The following is a 21,026-nucleotide window of genomic DNA, read 5'->3' as shown; positions in this document are numbered from 1 at the left end:
GAGCAGCAGACCTGACTACAGCTGGGCCAGTGATGAAGACTGAACCTTGGGCAGTGTGTAGCACGGTACCTTTGCCTTGGCATCCTCTGGGTCATCTCCTTTGGAAGCCAGCAGCATGAGTCGCAGGACCAGGGTTATGCTGAGAGGGAACTGTCCTCTCAGCTCAGGAACATTGGATTTTATGAGTTTTCCTATTTTGGGGAATGGAATATCAAAGAAATACACATCTCCCATCAGGTCTTGACCTCTTCTTCCAGCACGACCAGACATCTGGAAAGACAATCGAATTCCAATGTAAAACTTCCCCAAATACTTCTACTGCCACAGTGTAAGCGTGAGCCCTTTACCCTGCTTTGGAGCAAGGAAACTGTGCGTATGTCTAACCGTTAAGGAATGGACCCTAACATGCAACTACATAGTGCTTAGGAAACTTGCCATGACTGAGACAGATCTAAAAACTGGCACATCTGTCATCATCATGTACCTGTTTCATGCCATTAATTTCAGTAAGCATTTGTATAATATGTATCCAAGAAATAATCTGTTGAAGAAACAAAGAACAATGGCAAAACAGTGATGTCAAAATCACTTACAGAAGTGTGTTGAGTTACAAATCACAAAATAAAATATGTACACAAATAGACTAAACACGAGTGAAATAAAATTCAGAAATGCTACTTGTAAAAACAAGCAAGTTAAGAATAAACTCTTTGCAGAGGTTACATTAACTCTGATTTTATTAAGTGATTAGACTATGCTGAGGCCCTGGGAATATAAGAAATGTGCCCATACTGAAACAACCACAGAGTGGAAGATCCAGAACTCAAATCCTGGCATTTCAGTTCCCAAGTCCATCATCCCAAATATCAAAACCCTAGCTCCAGAGCCCAAAGTAGAAGACTCCCAAAAATGAGATAGAAGAATTCATTCAGCGTATGTATGGCAGCAGCAGTAGAAGTAAAAAAAGGGTTAGTAACATGGTAGGAAATTATATGAGGATGTTGGGTAGGAACAAGGCGTAAAAGGAGAATAAAAAGTTTTTAGAAATAAAGGGAGGGAAGCACGTTGAAAAAAACCCGAACATGGCTGAGATATCTAAATTTGACTCTGCTAGCAGAAATAGTTATCAAACGTCTCTGAGCAGGGAAGTCAGATGAAGATAAACCGCGCTATCTGCAGGACATGGTAGAATAAGGAGAATGGAGAGTCGGGGAAACTATACTAATAACACAAGGCCTGGAACGTCTGATGAAAGATGGTGAGTACAGAAATTGCAAGGCAAAAATCAAATATCACTATAGGAAAGTAATGACATGGGCTTGGTAATAGATTGTCAGAAGTAAAGATGAGTAGAGCATTAAAGATCATTCTAGAGTGCAAAATCTTGCACATAGCAAATGAGTGAGTAAATGTTTATCAAGCACCTTTAATGTCTATCTTTCTTACAAATCACTAATTCTTGCAAATGCTGTGGGAGAGTAATTATTGCCCATATTTTGGAGATAGAAAATGAGAACCAGGCAGTTTAGATATCTCATCCAATGTCACACATCTGACTAATCACACAATCCCAAATGCAGGTGCTTTCAACTATACCACAGCTATAACTGACAGCCAGGCATGGATGAATGCCCAGTGATGCTACTGTGAATTGGGGTACGTTTGTAAACTAAAGTTTCACATTTTTTACTATGCTATGGCCATATTTCAACAATACAATAAGCAAGTTTATGCATATTGCAATACCTGTCTGTAATTTAAAGCATCCAGATAGACTGAGTTTTGAGCAAAAACCACAGATCTACAAGGCATGTTGATACCTAAAGCAAGTGTTCCAGTAGCTGTCACCACCTTGAAAGAGAATAAAACAATTACTTCATAAAATAGCATTTCAATAGAATGCAAGTATTTCCTGTCATAAAGTGGCTGAAAAACTCTTTGAGCTTCAATTAAGCCACAATGGGAAAACTAGAGAAAGGAGACACATTGGTATTCTTGCTATTTCACAAACACCACAAGTACATTCCCAAATGTGCTGTTTGCTTTGCACAGAATATTCTTCCCCAAATATTCATTTGTCTGGCATCTTCAGCCATCTGCCCAAATGTCACAGAGGAATCTGTAGACCACCACGTCTAAAATAATCACCCCTGCCATCATTATCTGTCTCTGTCTTACATGATTTATCTTCATAGCATTAATGACTACCTCAGTAACATTATTTGTTGGTTCACTGCTCTTATACTATATGCCAAACAAGATTCATTATTGTATCCACAGCACCCATAAGCGTACCTGGCAACTGATACGAGTTCAGTAATTTTTTTTTTTTTTTTGAGACAGAATTTTGCTCTTGTCACCCAAGCTGGAGTGCAATGGTGCATAGCACCGCCTCAGCTCACTGCAACCTGCAACCTCTACCTTCCAGGTTCAGGCAATTCTCCTGCCTTAGCCTTCCAACTAGCTGGGATTATAGGCTTCCAACACTACGCTCAGCTAACTTTTGTGTCTTTAGTATAGATGGGGTTTCACCACGTTGGCTAGGTTGGTCTCAAACTCCCGACCTCAGGTGATCCACCTGCCTCGGCCTCCCAAAGTGCTGGGATTACACGCATGAACCACTGTGCCCAGCCCAGGAAATATTTTTAAATGAATAACTAGAAAGGAAATTTTTTATGATAGGGAAATAATACTTTTCCAAATCCACTTCTAGACAATTACCTATTTTGTCTACTAAAATTTGTTGAGATTATATCTATAGAAATAACATACCTCAGTAATTTTAAAAAGCTGTTTTCCTCACTAAATCTAAGTAAGGAAATAAATTAGTTACTTAGATAATCATCTTTTTATATAATGCTGGGTATTTCTAATCATCTTCTCTTCCTTTTTATATTGATTGTCATAGATGCCATGGTTAGTATTAAAGTTTAAGAATATGGAGTGATTTCTCTAATTATTCTGTAACTGAAATCTATATATCTGTCAAAATGCAACACACCATTTATTACCTGTTTCTCTAAAGTTTTTTATCAGAACAAAAATAGAAAATAATAATACATTTAGAAAATAACTAGAAAAAATACCTTTTTAAAAAATGTTCTCTATGGCAAAGCTATCACTACCATAGTACCTTTTCTGTAGTGATCTCATTATTCATTCATTATCCTATTAGTAATTGAGCAACTACTGTTTAGCAGATACTACTTTAAACACAGAATACGCTGATCAAAACAGGTGTGTCTCTCTTCTAACAATTCATAATCATGTAGAAAATATTGTATCTGGTTATCAGCCTTTAAAATAAATACACAATTTGTTATTAGTTAAGAGAAAAGCATAGCAAAGTTGTTAATGCTACATCTCGGGATTTTTTTTAAGGCAATAGAATTGTTAACTATGGTGTCAGATTTTCCTTAACATTTAAGTTAAGATTAAAAGATGTACCTAGAGTAGCAGAAACAAACTCAATCACTTCTCTTTCTCTCACTCTCTCTCATGAATGTTACATATGTCATACAAAATTTCATAAATTTTAAAAGTCAGCCTATTTGTGAATATTACTCAGGATCTAAATTTATGGGTAAACTATATAAAGCCCCTTCTTGAATTTATCCAGAAAATCCTCATGCACTCTCATGGGACACACTAAACAAAACATAACAAGGGTTTAGTCTGAAAGTTATTTAAGTTAGTTTTCCTTTTGTCAGTTATCACTGATATGAGAGAAAACATAGATATATTTCATTGTAGAAATATTTGGAAAAGTATCTGTTTAGGATTTATTTTTATTCTCATGAAAAAGAATCCCCTCTTCAATTAAATAAGACAGAGGACACGCAGTCATACCATGACTTACTTTTTAAAAAGACAATTAAATGAGAAAACAAGAAAAGTGGTGGTTGTATTCTTTACTTTTTCCATGAACATTCAACTTGAAATAGTCACAATTTCAATTTTTAGAATAAAAAAATTCACCTACCCTAAGAAATCCTTTCCTAAAGAGGATTTCAACTAATTGTTTTTCTTTGAAATTCATAGCACTGTGATGATATCCAATACCCCTTTCTGCCAAGGCTTTCAATTCTTCACCTTTTCTTGCAGATTTTACTCGATTAAATACCTTCTGCAAAGTCTAAAAGGAGCAAGACATTTAGGGATTATGATTTAACTTTAATTATAATAAAAATGTATAAATGAAAATGACGTGCATGCTATGAAATAACTTGACTAAAGGAGGCAACTGTTTGAAATTGACTCTATATAAATACAAAGAACACTTTATGGCAGCAACAGTAACTACAGGAAAAATCTTCCCAATTCTTTGGACAGACTATCTTAAACTCTCCTACTCCACTTCTGGGGTGGAAAATTTTGACAAAATAGCAGATAAAACACCCAGCAGTGGTGAGTGCATGACTCTTGCCTGAGGGATGTCACTTGGCTATTGGAGCCTTAGGAGCTTTCCCCAACAGAGAGACTTCTCCAAGAAGGCAGAGTAGGTTCCTTACCCTACGTGGTCTGGGAATGCGTACTTCCCATTGAAATTGAGCACAAATGGCATTAAAAATATCCAGGTCTTAAAGAGGAAATCCAGTTGTGTCCAGAGTTACATGGACAAAGATAAACACTGTTTATGAAGAGAGAGAGCCAAAAAAAGCTTCCAAATACAAAGGCTGGTTAGTAGTTACTTCATTCACTCATACAACAGAATCTCAAGGATTCATTAAAATCATGGTGTAAATTCATGGTTATAAAAATAAGACACCATGAAGCTTACAAAACGAGATACACAGCAGAATGAATATGTGTGTGTGTGCGCACACACACACAATATATGTAAGTGTGTATGTGTAGTCACAGGAAAATGAGGTAAAAGGTTTGTCTGGTGGACTTAAAGGAGTTCCTTAGGAAAAAAAAAAAAAGAAAAAGAAAGGTTGGTCTGGAAGGAGAGTGACTACTTGTGAATGATGACCTTGCTTTTATTATTAGTAATTTGTATTTTCAAATTAGTCTACCATAAGCACGAGTAATTTACATTTTAAAAGGTTTCTGCATACCAGTTTTAGATATTCCAGTGCCTCTTTGGTGTTTTAGCTACAATGTAAAAAGCTTCTGATTTTGAGAAATTCTGTGAATATTATTTGAAGTGTATTGGGCCACAGGCACCCAAATTTTCAAATGAAGCATATGAAATTGAAGTCTGGAATTCAGGCTGTGGAAACAATGTAATAGAAAGAAATAGGGAAAGGGCAGACATTTTCAGAGGTGAACTGTTAAGAAGCAAGAAATAATCTACAAATCCTGAATCACTTGCACAGGTATCCTCATCTGAGCGTGTGCTCCTAGGGAATTGGACCTAAGAGACTCTTTCACAAACGCTGGATAAGACACTTGTGTCCTTTTTAGATACGCTCTGCAGAGCCTTCAAGAGTGATATGCAGCTAGAGGAGATTTCTCTTTTGGTAGGGATTGTATTAATTATGTAACACATTATGCATATATCTTATTAAGCATTGTCTACAACTTCGAAGCTATGGCTGATGAATGAAATAGTCTGGAGAATGGTTTCATTGAAAGTGCTGACCTCAGTGTCCACTGCTTTTCGATCAGCATATGTGCAGTCCTGTGGGATTTCCAGGTTCTTCTCAAGACTCTTCAGTAGATTATCATGTTCAGCTTCATGGATTAGGCTTTGATCCACATTTCTGGTTTTTTTCTGGCTCTTTTCATCTCTGTTCATAAAAATAAAATTTTAATTAATAAAATTATAAGTAACAAATGAAGTAATTGATTAACTTGGCCACCATAGGTTGCCCGAGACTTTCCAAATCAGTCTTCTTGCCCTGTCTTCCACTGCTGTGTGTCTTTATTTTACTTTTTTCAAGATGGAGTCTTGCTCTGTCACCCAGGCTGGCATGCAATGGTGTGATCTTGGCTCACTGCAACATCTACCTCCTGGGTTCAAGTGATTCTCCTACCTCAGCCTCCCGAGTAGCTGGGATTACAGGTGCCTGCCACTACACCCAGCTAATTTTTGTATTTTTAGTTGAGTCGGAGTTCCACCATGTTGGCCAGGATGGTCTTGAACTCCTGACCTCGTGATCTGCCCACCTTGGCCTTCCAAAGTGCTGGGATTCCAGGCGTGAGTGACTGCACCCAGCCTGCTGTGCAACTTTAATAACTCAGTTTTCTTCCTCTTCAGGCTCTGGATGTTATGATCCATCATGAGAAAAATCTATCACTTATTTATCTTTCCTGTGGTGTTCCCTTTCCTTCTGGCTGTAGCTTTCTTGCCAAACCTAGTTTTCCCCAGATGACTCTCTTTGCTAAAGTGATGATCATTTTCTCTTCCTTGGTCTTCATGACCATAGACTTGGAGGTAAGGTAGGCATTCTTCTTGTTCCACATTGCCAATTCCAGTCATTCTCCTCCCCTCCTTGTAGTGGATGCTACAGCTGCTCTGAGTTTGGTTGTTAAGGCTCTCAGCTGCACCAGTCCCTGGAAAATTGCCCTCAACTGATAGGGGCCTCTTGGAAATGCCTGTGTGGTTGCAACCTCTCCTGGGGATGGGAAATAACCCACAGCCAATGTCTGACTGATATGAAGTATAAAAATCAGCCCCCTTGACTCAAGGTGGGGCAAGTCTTTGGTGCCCTAGCATTCCCAATAGGGTGAGAATTAGGATATATTCTAGCAGAAGCCGCATTCTTGCTTTTCTTCACCTTCCCTTTCTTCCTTCCTTCACTTTCTTATAGGTCCCTCATGAGCACACACCTTCAATAAATCCCTTCCACAGATAACCTCATCTCAGTGTTTGCTACTATGGAATCTGACCTAGGAGATACCTCCATAAACACTGGCTGAGACTCTTCCATCATCATGCTCTATTGTACATCCATCACCCCTCAATGTAACATGCACCCAAATCACTTATCCTTACTTTGATTTTTAAAATTTTCTTTTAACTGTGCACTGAAGACAATTCAAATATGAGATGAGCTCATTTGTATTTTATCAATACATGTTCTCACCTCCAACCAACATTACCCTTAACCCAGGGGAACAGGTTCTGACTATGGAAGAGCCTGGCCCTAAAATTTGCAGAGCATGCAGCAAAGCTCCACATAGTATTGCCTCACTGTAAGATTTTAGTCAAGGTCATAAACTGTCAAATAAATTCTATCCTCCTACCTTGACAAATATAACTCCAAGATAACCTGAAATTCAAGGATGAGAGTGAGCGCTGGGCATGCTGCCCCTTGCTTTATAGGAACAAATGCAGAAGGAAGAGGCCAGAGTGTGACTATCTAAAGGGCCCCCCCGCTCTGAGTGTGGTGATGAATAACACATTAAAACACACTTTATTGTCATAACTTGAATTTTTGGTCACGAATCCAACCTGAAATGTGGCTCCTGGTGCCCTCAGCAAAAATCGTTGAGGATCAGTTACTAAGAAGGATTATACCTCTTATGCTATCCCTGGGTTTTTCCCCTCCTACACTTCCAAAGAAACAGAAAAATAGTCAGGGGAAATATAAGCAGAAGGATCAGCAGAAAATTCTAATTTGCTCTAGAATTTGGGAAACCCAAATCAGAGATGCTCTAAAAGTTGTTTCAACTTGGAGAGAAATACCTATCATTCATTCAAATGTATTTATGGAATATTACCTGCCAGGTAATGTGCTAAGCACTGAAGACACAAAAAGAAAAATACATGGTTCCTGTTGTAAAGGAACTTAAAATTTCAGAAAAAGAAATACATACAACAACAACACATTACAATAATTGGTCTACAAGCTATTGAAAGTGTAGCAAGAACATGGGAGAAAGGGTAGAAAGTCTAACTGCAGGAATCAAGGAAAGATTTGGAGATGAGCTAGCAAAAGTTATCAGTGTGAGTTTTGGGACCAATCAAGAAGGCGGACACTCAAGGCAGATGGGTCAGTTCATGGAAAGAAAGAGGTAGAAAAGTAAGTCATGTGAGGAGAACCATGAATGTTGACTATTGATAGAGGAAAGTGCTAGGAAGCAAGACGGAAAGAGTTAAGGCAAATACCAAAGAATTTTGGCATAATGCTCAACAAGTTTAGACTCCATCAGCTAAGCAGTGGCGAAGGAAGAACACTGACCATGGGATAATTTAATCAATTCAAATGTGTGCAAGATCATTGGTTGACTAGATTGGAGAGTGGCGAACCTCAAGGCTCTGAAGTTAAAAAAAAAGGACCTCTGTGATTATCCAGGCAGGACATGATGAGCTTCTAAAGCAGGAAATGACTTAAGATGGAGAGGATCAGGGAGAGAGGATAAACATTTTGGCTTTAGAGTTGACAGAAGTAGACATTGAGAGCAAGGAAGAAAAGTCACATTAGCTAAGTCATTCCAAGCACCAAATCAGCATTTCCATCCATTCTCAAGTTCATTTTATGATCACTTATAAAACTGTGATGGTATGTATATTAGTGAGACTTTTTTTTCATGACCAAAGACAAAGTGTGTAGTCTATATTTCAAACTTCTGAGGACTAACTGACAGCCAGAGTTCATATATGTCAAAGATGTGCTTACTGTGCAGACCGATTAAGTCAGGGTATAAAACTACCTAGGCTGACAGGCTGTGGTCTTCCTCTCCCAAGACCTAAATGAGACTGATTGATGCAATTAAGGAATGCAAGGTCACTCATCTTTACCCCATTCTCTCATCTAAATGTACTAAATTTAGAAATAAGTCCAAGCAAGGCTGGGCGTGGTGGCTCACATTTGTAATCACAGCACTTTGGAAGGCCGAGGCGGGTGAATAAAATCACAAGGTCAGGAGTTCAACACCAGCCTGGATAAGATGGTGAAACCCCATCTCTACTAAAAATAAAAAATTAGCTGGGTGCAGTGGCGGGCACCTGTAAGTGCAGCTACACAGGAGGCTGAGGCAGAAGAATCACTTGAACCTGGGAGTCAGAGGTTGCGGTGAGCCAAGTTTGTGCCACTGCACTCTAGCCTGGGCAACAGAGCAAGACTATTTCATAAAAGAAGGGAAAGAAAGAAAGAGAGAAAGAAAGAGAGAGAGAGAGAAAGAGAGTGAGAGAGAGAAAGAGAAAAGAAAGAAAAAGAAAGAGAGAAAGAAAGAAAGGAAGAAAGAAGAAAGAAAGAAAGAAAGAAAGAAAGAAAGAAAGAGAGAGAGAGAGAGAGAGAGAGGGAGGGAGGGAGGGAAGGAAGGAAGGAAGGAAGGAAGGAAGGAAGGAAGGAAGGAAGGAAGGAAGGAAGCGAGGGAGGGAGGGAGGGAAGGAGGGAGGAAGGGAGGGAGGGAGAGAAAGAAGAAAGAAAGAGAAAGAAAGATTCCAAGCAATAACTAGAACTTTATAGAACCTATTCAATGTTTGTTTCCTGCTGGAACTTAGGGAGTATTTTAACCCTTTACTTATCAATTTGTTTAGTTAACTACTTACATGATCTTTTGTTTCTCTATGGATTTTTTAACTTTTCGAAGTCTGTTAGCCATGACATGGGCTTCTTTATCAGCTTTGGGAGGCCTTTTCTTCTCTTGCTTTTCCTCCAGGAAAGCGCTCACACTTTTAGCTGTGTTTTCTACAGCTCCTAACTTGAATCTGGAAATTTAAAAAAAATGCATCTTGAAACTAACATGATAAATACAATTCAAAAACTCATATTTCCATCTACTGCTATCATCCTGACGTTTGCCTGTTGGGTTTTTAATACCCACCTTTAAAATGTTACCCAGAATGTCCACACCAGGTTTTCTGAATCAGCAGACTCCTTATTAACCTCATAGTAAATAATGTTGCCTGTCCTCCCTCCCCTACCCCCACAACACAGACATTACTCCTGGGACAATGCAATGAGAGCTCATGGAAATGTTTCCTCTAAGAGTAGTCAAATATACCATAAGCAAGGAACAGAGAACAACATTTTTATAGAGAAGAAAGATAGCTATCCCCATCACCACCCTTCTGCAAAAATGAAAAAAAAAAAAGATTAATAAACAAAAAATTGTTCTTTTGGTAGAGGGTAAGAACCTATGATTTTTTCCAAAAGAATAAACATATGTGTTGCTGAACTTTGCAATGCAGAAATGTCTTGAGGTCTGGGCTTTATACCATTGAAATATAAATACCTAGGAATGCAGTGACCCATACTTCCTGGTACCTTGGGGCTTCACCCAGCAGCCCGGTCTAGCTTGTACTCAGCTGGCTTTCTCAGAGCTGAGCGTTTAGCTACAAATTGCTACAGACATTTATAGCCAAATGGCTACAGATCCAATTCTCGTGATATATGAAGAGTAAACTGTTTCTAGAGGAGTAAAGCAAACATTTCCTATGTTTATTTCACATGAATTTCCTGTGTCAGGAAGCTAGGGCTTTTTACCTGAGCACTGAGAAGCATAGGGAGGTCTTACTTCCCCACGGCACCTCGGTGGCAAAATGCTGTGGCTGCAAGTAGCCAGTGGAGATTGTCACTATATTAACCAAAGCTTATTATAGCAAGTTAAAGGTTTGGTTTGTACAATAAAGGTTTTTAAATCTATGTTGTGAAGCAAAAGGCCTTTCTAAAGTCTTTATAGAGCTATCATTAAAAGGAAATGTGTTTAGCTAGTGAGCAAGTAAATAAACTGGGACACTGCTGAAGTAAGAATTTTAAAAGTGACAGTCTATGCCACATGGCAAGAAATTTCAGATAGTAGACAATAAAATAATAATAACAGAAAACATTTATATTATACACAGTTGGCCAGGCATGGTGGCTCACACCTATAATCCCAGCACTGTGGGAGGTCTAGGCGAGCAGATGACCTGAAGTCAGGAATTGGAGACCAGCCTGGCCAACATGGTGAAACAGAAGACAAAAATTAGCCGGGTGTGGTGGTCCATGCCTGTAATCCCAGCTCTGGAGGCTGAGGCAGGAGAATTGCTTGAACCCAGGAGGTAGAGGTTGCAGTGAGCCGAGATAGTGCCCCTGCACTCCAGCCTGGGAGACGGAGTGAAACTCCGTCCCCACTTGGAATAAAAAGAAAAATTATACACAGTTGTCAGGCATATTCTCAGTGACTTCAGTATATTAACTCATTTAGTACTCACAATGACCCTATGAAGAAAGCGCTATTAATATCTCTAGTATTATCCTTATTTTCCAGATGAAAAAATTGAGACATAAAAAGATTAAGTGACCTGCTCAAGAGCCCACAGCTTATATGTGGCAGAGTCTGGCCTGCAAGCCTCTGTTCTCAACTCCCCTTTTTAACTGACATATGTTGAGTCTCTTTTTACATTAATGCAAGTTACTGGGGCCTAGGAATATATTACTTTTTAAAATGGTGTCACTTATCACAGTACTTCATTTTTTCAAAAACTCTTGGAAATAATGTTCAGAGATTACTTGAAAATAATGTTGCCTCTTAAATCTCTCCAATAACCTACTTATTATGTCAACCAAAACAAAATCAAAGAAAAAATATCTCCAAGTATGTTGACTACATTTGGAATTCGAAATGAGAATTATAACCCAAGATGCACAGCTATGGCAAACCACATATGTATCTGAAGGGATATCTGTAATCCCAGCCCGGAAGGCTGAAGCAGGAGAACTGCTTGAGCCTTCTGCACCATATAAAACATATTACATATATGTGCATGCTTGTCTATTGATTTGTCTTATATCAATATAATTCTCAGGTCCAAGTAAAAAATCCCAAGGTGGTAGACATAAAATTTTGCCTCCCCTATATTTGTATGAAAGTATGAATAATAAACAGCTATTTTTCAGTGTCTGTTTTGCAGTGAGGCTTTTAGAACTACCCCAGAGGTACAGGAGTATTTGAGGAGGATAAAATGAAGCTCGTATTGGCAAAAGGAGAGGTTCATATAAGCTGCTTAGAAACACAGTTTATTGGTTTTAGAGACGCAAAACTAGAGCTGGCATCCATTTATCGGTGGAGACGCCATTGCTGGGTGTTCTTTCAAGGGCATCTTATCTGAATTGCTGCAGTCCTATAGAAAGAATTGCCTGTGGGATGATTTTAGAAAGTCCTTGAGCCGGGACTTTATCTCAGCCATGCAAGCCTGAAAAGTCCGGCTTCAGGCTCTCAGCTCTAGTCTGTTTGGATCTGACAAAAAGTGATCATCCTGGTATCTGCAACTTTCACAAGAACCAATGTGACCTAGAGATATGTACCTTATTAATAACATTTTTGTAGCAATGAGCTAAGTGCTTTCGTAACTTATGTTTATTTAATTCTCACTCCAGTCCTGTGTATTATTATTTTGACCATCTCATTTTGCAAATAAGGAAATTAAGGCTCAAAGTCATTAAGTACCTATCCAGAAATAACACAGCTCATGGGGGCAGAGGTGGGATCCAAGCTTGGGCCTGGCCATGAGGTGTTTGCTCTAAGCACACACTGCTATTGGCATCAAACACTGAATATGCTCCCTGCATTTTTTTTTCCATATACTAGACTACAGAAGACTGAAGGGTACACTACTATTTGAGAAACTCCTAGCGGTAAAACTTGAGCCCAGACAAATCCTCAGCTCTCTTGATGATCTGGGGCTACTTAGCACTAAATCAAATTGGGTAAGGCCAAGGCTGTTCCCAGTTTATTTTGTAGAGAATCCAAGAGTCCTATAAACATGCCAAGCTTCGATCCTTCAAGTAGAATTAAACTTTTGATGTTTTTGTGAAATATTTTAGTTTTAAAATATTTTAAGTATGTGTCAGACTTTGGTACATGCTACTCCCAAAATACGCCACGCTGGCATATTCACTATTTTGAGTTGAAAGCACGTGGAAAAACAGCAGGGTCAAGATCATGCTGATCTTTCTTTTTCTTAAAAGTAGCAGATTAAATGTCCACGTAAAATGTTTTTTATACCAGAAGGAGAGTAACATTCCTATCTTCAAAGATGGGAAGTTGAAGCCAAGGAAAATCTATACTAACAAACCTTGTTAAACTAACTTTTACCTTCCTAGTCACATCTTCACCCAAATTACCCTAGCTCAAGCCCCTTTACCTTGTGATGTTTTCACAATTTACTACTCTGTCCAATTCACCATGCAAGTGATCAACTCTAACTCCATCTTTGTGTCTTCTTCTCCTTATGGAGCCTTCTGAGCCATATAAAACATATTACATGTATGTGCATGCTTTTCCATTGATTTGTCTTATATCAATTTAATTCTCAGGGCCAAAAAAAAATCCTAAGATGGCAGAGGTAAAATTTTCCCTCCCCTATATGTGCACATAAGTGTGAATAATAAACAGCTATTTTTCAGTTTCTGTTTTACAAACAGCTATATTACAGAAATATCCCAGAGGTACACAGAACTATTTTTGTTTCTAATTACAATCTATAGCCACACTTGAAAGTGAAGCAGGTGAGCTTTGTAAATCCTGGGCAGTTCAGAAATTTATTTTCCTTATCCCAACAACAAAGATAAAAGGAGTAATGTTATTGCCATTCCCCAAATTTCCAAACACAGTCTTACGTTCACCCATCATCATTATTTTAGGAATATATCACCAGTGATTCATTCTTAGCAAGACTCTGGATTATTTACCTCAGCGTTCATGACTTACATGTAGTTTGAAATTATCCAAATTTAATAGTGTTGTGCTCTAGTCCCAAACTATGTTAGCAAGTTTAATCCAGTATCTAATATGTTGTCCATTTAATAAATTATACTTTAATGTCACGTTATTGAAACTGCACTATTTTGTTCAATTTTAAGCTATATTATACTACAATATATAAAATTTAGCAAGATGTCAGTGTATCTGGATCACAGTTCTCATTACGATAAGTTAAATATAATAAAATAAACTTTCAATAAGTAGTATATTGTGAGGATAGTTTAATTGTATGTGGGATACTTGCATGCATTGAATGTGTGCATTGAACAGGTGCATTGAATGTGTGGTTCAATGGGTTTTCCAAAGAACATAGGTATATACTGAAAATTAACAAGATTAAATAAAAACTAATAGTTTACAGTAGAAAGAATATAAAAGATAGAGTAGCAAACTAAATAAAGAAGATAATTCATGATAGCACAAATACGAATACAAGAATTGAACTAGAAACTTGTATTTTTAAAAAAACATACACATTCAAATAACCAATGGGCCCCAGAAATAGTAATGAATAAATATTGTACTAGGATAGGAAAGTTTGTATAAGTCCCTCACTTCAAAGCAGCGGTCCTCAACCTTTTTGGCACGAGGGACTGATTTCATGGAACACAGTTTGGCGGTGGGTGGCAGGGAAGAGGGGTGCACAAGAATAGGGGGAATGGTTTGGGGATGAAACTGCTCCACCTCAAATCACCAGGCATTCGTTAGACTCTCATAAGGAGCATGCAACCTAGACCCCTCCCATGTGCAGTTCACAATAGGGCTTGTCAACTATGAGAATCTAACCCCACCACTGACTTGACAGGAGGCAGGGCTCAAGCAGTAATGCTGGCTGACCCACCACTCACCTCCTGCTCTGTGGCCCAGTTCCTAACAGGCCATGGGCCGGTACTGCTCTGTGGCCTGGAGGCTGGGGACCCTTGCCTTAAAGGAATGAGTCTAATACAATTACAAGTAAAACCAAATTAAATTAAATAACTTACAAAAAAAATAGTGCAGGCAACTTCTCCATTTTCCTTAGTTTTTCAACTAGAAGTGGAAACATTGTTATCATGTTTTCTGGACTAAAATCTGCTTTAGGACTAAGAGTCTTAAGTACCATTCTGGCCTGTAGCAATGAATATAAAACAATTTTAAGCTCTGCATAAGAAAGAAAGAAATTATTACTTTTTGCTAAAATGTTTTCATAGCCGTCTAATGTATGTTTTTTTTTAATAGTCCTATGAAAGCACATTATAAAACTATGCAAAGAACCATCAAAGAAACAAACAAATCAATACACTAGAAAACAAAAATTTGGCAGTAATGTACACACACATGTGCAATTTAGCCTGCAATTTTTCAGGCAATACAAATCAGGAATAGAAACATTTTTCAGCAAATGATGCTGGTTTCACTATAACAGGAGAGCAAGTGTGAATCACTTTCTACATTATGTAGAAAAATCACATCCAAATACATCTCCAAGATTTGTAACTAACAAATTAGCTAGAAGAAAATGTAACTCAGTCATATTATGTTTCTGAATGGGAAGAGATTAAGGTATAATGGCAAAAAATATCCAATGAGAAAGTCTAATATATGTCATTTCTCAATCTGTGCCAATAAATCAAATTTCAAAATATGAAGACTATCAGCTTATTAAAACAAACATGCATAACTTATATAATTCCAGGTGAAGTTTTAATACACAAATAGTTCCTAAGACTTCAAATAACAATATGAAAAAAATAATAAACTCCAAGTCAATAAAGAAAGAGGAGTAAAACACTCTTCTCAGAGGCTGTTATTGTGAGTTCAGTCTTTCTGCTGACAAGATATCAACAATATAATCTCTATGGAGAGTGAACCTTTTGCTCTTATCTGTTAAACCATTTAGAAGCAACTAGTAGCCTCTGGCGCATGGTTCAGAAGACACTGAGGATAAGACAAAGACCAATTTACTTTCTCTCTTTTTAGTCTATCTGTTTCAAAATCACTAGACTTTGTGTTCAACTTAAAATTCTAAAATAAAAATTGAGAATTAAAAAAATCAGAAAATGATATTAACGGAATGGTATACCTTAAGAAAACAATAAAAATATAGTTTGGCCAAAAAATGTGTGAAAGTTACCTCCTCTATGTTGCCATTTTTAATCCAACTTGTTAATTCTGTCTTTAGACTCTCTTCATATTTTCTAGCATCCATCTTTTTAATGACTAATTTATTGTTAAAATGAATAAAGTTTTCTGGACACAGTTCCTTAAAAACAAATATTACAAAATTAAGTACAATCATGCAAGAAAATTCAAAGGTATTTCTTGATTATATGACTCGTTAGCAGCATTACAGGTTTCTCGAGTGGACGGATGGTTAAACTTTTTTTATCTCTGCATGGCTTCTAAAGCATAACAGCACTAGGATAATGAACTTTTCAAAAGAAAGAATACAAAGAAAAAGCAGAAGATGAAAACAAACAGCAACTGGGACTTGGAAGGGAAATAAGCGTAATAATAAACAGAAAATATGAATCCAAGGTATAAGAAGACGGAAATATAATAGTGTTCCAGAAGTTGAAAAGATTTCAAAAAAAAAAAAAAAAGAAGCAATATTTTCAGGAATCAAAATAAAATACAAATTAAAACTCATTAAAAAAACAAAGAGAAAATGTTAGAAATATGAGAAGAGGCAATCTTATTTTAGGAAGAGTCAACTAATAATTTTAAAAGATCAAATGCAAGTGAAAAGAAAGGGTGAGAGTTTGTCTTTCTGAACAGCAATGTTATCATCGTCTATAGTTGTGTCAATTACATCATTATTATTTACCTGGGCCCGGGGCCAACTTTCCCAAATTTGAAACATGGTGTCATATAGCTGGATGCTTTCTCGAGGTGAAAGGGAAAGATCAGGAGGGAATCCATACCTTTCAATCTGTTTAAAATAAAGTTAAAATGTTTACTGTTTATTTTATTTTATGTCTTATCCTTTGCCTCTTAGTCACTATCATAACCCAAAGACACTGACAGGCATTAAAATAAAATGTTCAAATGCTGATAGGTGTTAAACGACAACATTTATACTAGCTACAAGTGTCTTTGAATCACCAACGTGGAAAAAAAGCCAAAATCCCACCAAATAATTTTAATATTATTTCCTCAGATCTTTTCATTGTGCTAATTTTCTATGAACTGTCTTCATGATCGAAATCAGAGCACTGGGAAACTGAAAGATGTGTGGACTCAGTTTAGACAAGACATAACCTCTACTTTACAGCTAACATCAAAAGTGATGTAATTAAGAATGTGATTCTTTCTTTTACGTATACCAAGCCAGGCTAAAAAAAAGAAAGTATTATTTGCTTGAGTTACAAGATAAGAACTGGGTCAACTTCAAGATAAAGTTCTCAAACCACCTTCAAGACTCCTAGAAACTTCTCCCAAAGGTCACTGGAGAGTCTGCTTTAAGTCTTCAGAATAAAGTATGGCATTCATTTTTTCCACAAGTGTTTTTAAGTGGAAATAAAAAATTCCTGTTCTCAAAAAGGTTCATTGTAGTATTTCCTACTGGTTCCAATCACTACTGCTAAAAATCATTTGCATGCAAAAACGTACTCTCTGAGATGTTAATAGGAATGTAATACGGACCGAATGTTTGTCTGCTCCCAAAACTTGCATGTTGAAACCAAATCCCCAATGGGATGGTATCTGGAGGCAAATCCTTTGAGAGATGATTAGGTCATGAAGAAAGAGCTCTCATGAATGGGATTAATGCTGTTATAAAAGAGACCGCAAGATCTCCCCTGTCCCTCCTGCCATGTGAGGGCACAGGAAGGAGTCAGCTATCTATGATCCAGAAAGCAGGCCTTCACAGACAGCAAACCTCCCAGTGCCTTGACCTTGGACTTCCCTCCAGAATTCTGAAAAATCAATATTTGTTTCTAAAGCCTCCCAATTTGTGATATTTTTGTTATAGAAGCCTGTTGAGTGTGCTAAGACAGTATGCTTCAAAAAAGAAAAGATCAGGAGAAACGATATATATTGCATCTAATAGGATTCTTTGAGATTTCTCACTGGAAACAAATCTCAAAGGAGTAAATACAGTATGCAAATCTATCTAAAATAACTGGACAGTACTGCACTTGTTTTAGTAAATAGCTATTAAAAGGTTTTAAAATTCGGGTTTCAAAATTCAGGACTAAAAAAGCCACTCCAAACACAACACAGTTGAAGAAACATGGAGATGACATTTGGTAGAATGGAAAGTGCGCAAGAGTTTGAATCAGAAGATCTGGTTCCAATCGCACCTGTAAACGCTAGTTCTTCATCCATAAGATAGGAATGAAAATACAATATTTACGCTTTCACCTTAAAGACTGCAGTGAGAGCAAACAAAATTAATGTATCACTATATGTTCTTCGAACCTTTAACACTGTAGAATGTAAAACAATTCCTGGAATCATCATTTAACATCTCAGTTGGAGCACTGAAAGATAGTTAAATGGTAAGGACTGCATTGTGCCAACGTACTACATAGAACAAAACACATATTATCTTGCAATGCTGGCGTCTTGCTCTCTTATTAGGTATAACTTATTCCACCTAACTAAAATAAAAATATACAATAAGTCCAAGATCTATTATAATTTTAAAATATAAATCTTCTGTTTTTGGGAGTGCTTATGGTTTCTTAAGTCTCTTAGTCTTTTAGAGAGGCCCAAATTTCCTCATTTCTAAAATGAAGGATAACTCTGCCTGTGACATAGATTTTTCAGGAGAATTACATTAGATAACATATGTAACAGACCTAGTAAAATGCCTGGCATATGATAATGCCACAGCCATCAATATGATTGATTAATTATCCCTTAATAGGTCTTAATTTTTGAAGTTAGTTTACCAGCCCTAAGCCTAAATTCCAAGGATTCAATTCAGTGGTTCTCCACTACATAGTGACTAGTGAACTTGCATACGTTGAGCCAGCCTAGGCAGAGAAGGAAGAGAAATAAAAGGTCATAGATGGCCGGGTGCAGTGGCTCACACCTGTAATCCCAGCACTTTGGGAGGCTGAGGTGGGTGGATCACAAGGTCAGAAGTTCAAGAACATCCTGGCCAAGATGGTGAAACCCCATCTCTACTAAAAATACAAAAATTAGTAATGGGCGTAGTGGTAGTACCTGTAATCACAGCCACTTGGGAGGCTGAGGCAGAGAATTGCTTGACCCCAGGAGACCGAGGTTGCAGTGAGCTGTGATTGTGCCACTGCACTCCAGCCTGGGCAACAGAGCAAGACTCTATCTCAAAAAAAAAAGGTAATAGATTTGTACCATTCTTTGTTTATAAACACCATATTATACCACGATGCTGTTTTTGTAAATATTGTCCCTATGTCATAGGTGATGGTAAGCACTGATCCATGCTTAGCAGAAAGAGACAGTCATTCTTTCAAGGACCTCCTAGGACTGATAACTCTCCAGGAGTCAGCAGCTGTTGCTGTGTGGCATGAAAATTGGGGCAAAGGCCAAAGGACACTGCTCTTAGCCAGAAACCAGCCATATATGGATCAAAGGTGATTCCTCACCATGGTTGGATTCAGACCAGCTCACTCACCCTGCCCCACTCCTGAAATCATTTTTACACTACAACTGTACAGGAAAGGACCCAGGTGGATGGCCCTTCTTATGTTGCCACAGTTTATGTTTTTCCTTGCCACTCCCTTTTTTCATATTAATCTGAAATGTACTACATAAGACCAGGAATTATTTATTCAGCTGAAAGGCCTCCTTGGTTTTTATCACTGCTACTTTAGGATATGTCCGACATAAACACATGCTATACACAAAGCTGTCAAAATGGACTCACTAATACCTAAGCCTTTGTGTTCATCCTGCACTCCTGCCACAAAAGTCTAGACATCTTAAGAAGACTCATACAACCGCATGACCTTTGCAGAAGTCATCTGGGGTCAGAGCACACTGTAGCGGTCCTACTGCCTTCCAGTTACTCCATTAATAGCTACTGAACATAGAGGAAAGGCACTTGGACCAAAATGACAATTTCAGCGGGTACTCCAATCCACTACACTCACTGCTGTTTAAAGATAACCTGCCTTGAACCATCCTACACAGAATAATTTTTAATGCTATGCTATTTTTTAAATGCCACATAATGATGAAAATGTCAGATAACTCCTGGATATCAGAAAGGAAAGAAGGGAGGGAAGGACGGAAGGAAGGAGGGAAAGAGGGAAGGAGGGAAGGAAGGAAGGAAGGAGGGAAGGAAGGAAGGAGGGAAGGAGGGAAGAAGGGAAGGAAGGGAGGGAGGAGAGAGGGAAGGAAAGAAGGAAGGAAGGAAGGGAGGGAAGGAGGGAGGGAGGCAGGGAGAGAGGGAGGGGGAGGGAAAGAAAAAAGAGAGAATGAGGTGCCTTTTATTACTATATGTGGGTTATCATCCATATTCTAGGTTTCGGATATGTGTTAGGTCGCAGGAATTTTGTTCATATTTTAAGTTTATTTAGAATTTGGATTGGGTCATTGTCACACAAGAGAGAAGTTTCCATAACAAAATCCTATTAGAAAACTACTACCGACGCCAGCCTGTTTGAGGCTGCATCCTGGCACCACCATTTACTTAATGATGCAACACTGAGTCAGTTAAGTTCTCTGTGCCTCACCTTTCTCATTGTAAAGTGGGAATAATGTTAAGACATCTATCATAAGATTGCTGTAGTGGCTAAAGAGGTTTAAAAATGTAGAATTTTTAGAACACAGAGTAAGTGCTCAATTTAAGTTGGCTGTTCTTATTTAACATACACTTAGTAAGTACCTTTTATATACATAGCAGTTTTTTGGGAATTGACAGATATAACATTTGTCTTCAAAAAGTCATTCTAGCCAGTAAGGAATATATGCATGTAAACGACTTAAGCTGTAAGCTCATCAGGACTGGTGTTGTGTTAGATACACAGACAAGGTATTATGGAGAGAAGAAAGGTTACATCTAGCTAAGACAGTCAGAGAAGAATTCTGAAAAGGTTTCACCTTAGGAGAATTATGGAAGATGGACAGGATCTGAACAGCTGGTATTTGGCATCTGGGTTGAAATATTCCAAGAGCAACGTACAGCATGAGGGCTGCCAGGTAAGATACCCCAGTGGATGAATGACAGGACACTGGGATCAGGTCATAGAAGACCTTGGCTGTCAAGCTCAGGAGCTATGCATTTAGCTTTTTCCAAAAGAAGGCCAGTAAAGACTTGGAAAGATCAAAATGATCTTTAAGGAAAGTTGAGAGCTATGTTTCATTATATTCATGTCAAATTATGTTTATTTTTGTGCTCTAAACATTTTACATATTTTATCTCCTTTAATCATCACAGCACTGTTATGATGGATGGTCTATTATGT

General features: G+C 37.8%; 1 protein-coding gene across 7 annotated transcripts in view; it reads right to left on the bottom strand.

Moving 5' to 3' along the window:
- Nucleotides 1-21,026, bottom strand: part of LOC108288585 (probable ATP-dependent RNA helicase DDX60) — a 271,788-nt gene that overhangs the window by 26,479 nt on the left and 224,283 nt on the right. For 4 of the 7 annotated variants that reach the window (XM_017507561.2, XM_037731051.1, XM_037731052.1 and 1 more), the window contains 8 exons: nt 16,451-16,555; nt 15,758-15,886; nt 14,628-14,752; nt 9,446-9,604; nt 5,588-5,735; nt 3,983-4,135; nt 1,747-1,851; nt 70-270 (listed from right to left, as the gene is read on the bottom strand). In XM_017507561.2, the coding sequence (XP_017363050.1) occupies nt 70-270; nt 1,747-1,851; nt 3,983-4,135; nt 5,588-5,735; nt 9,446-9,604; nt 14,628-14,752; nt 15,758-15,886; nt 16,451-16,555 (1,125 nt within the window). The remainder of the gene's footprint in view (nt 1-69; nt 271-1,746; nt 1,852-3,982; nt 4,136-5,587; nt 5,736-9,445; nt 9,605-14,627; nt 14,753-15,757; nt 15,887-16,450; nt 16,556-21,026) is intronic. The other 3 variants (XM_017507564.2, XM_017507562.2, XM_017507565.2) reach the window with 1 other exon arrangement.

Source organism: Cebus imitator, unplaced genomic scaffold (genome assembly GCF_001604975.1).
Source record: "Cebus imitator isolate Cc_AM_T3 unplaced genomic scaffold, Cebus_imitator-1.0 Scaffold378, whole genome shotgun sequence".
NCBI lineage: Eukaryota > Metazoa > Chordata > Mammalia > Primates > Cebidae > Cebus > Cebus imitator.
This window is presented reverse-complemented; position numbering and strand designations above follow the sequence as displayed.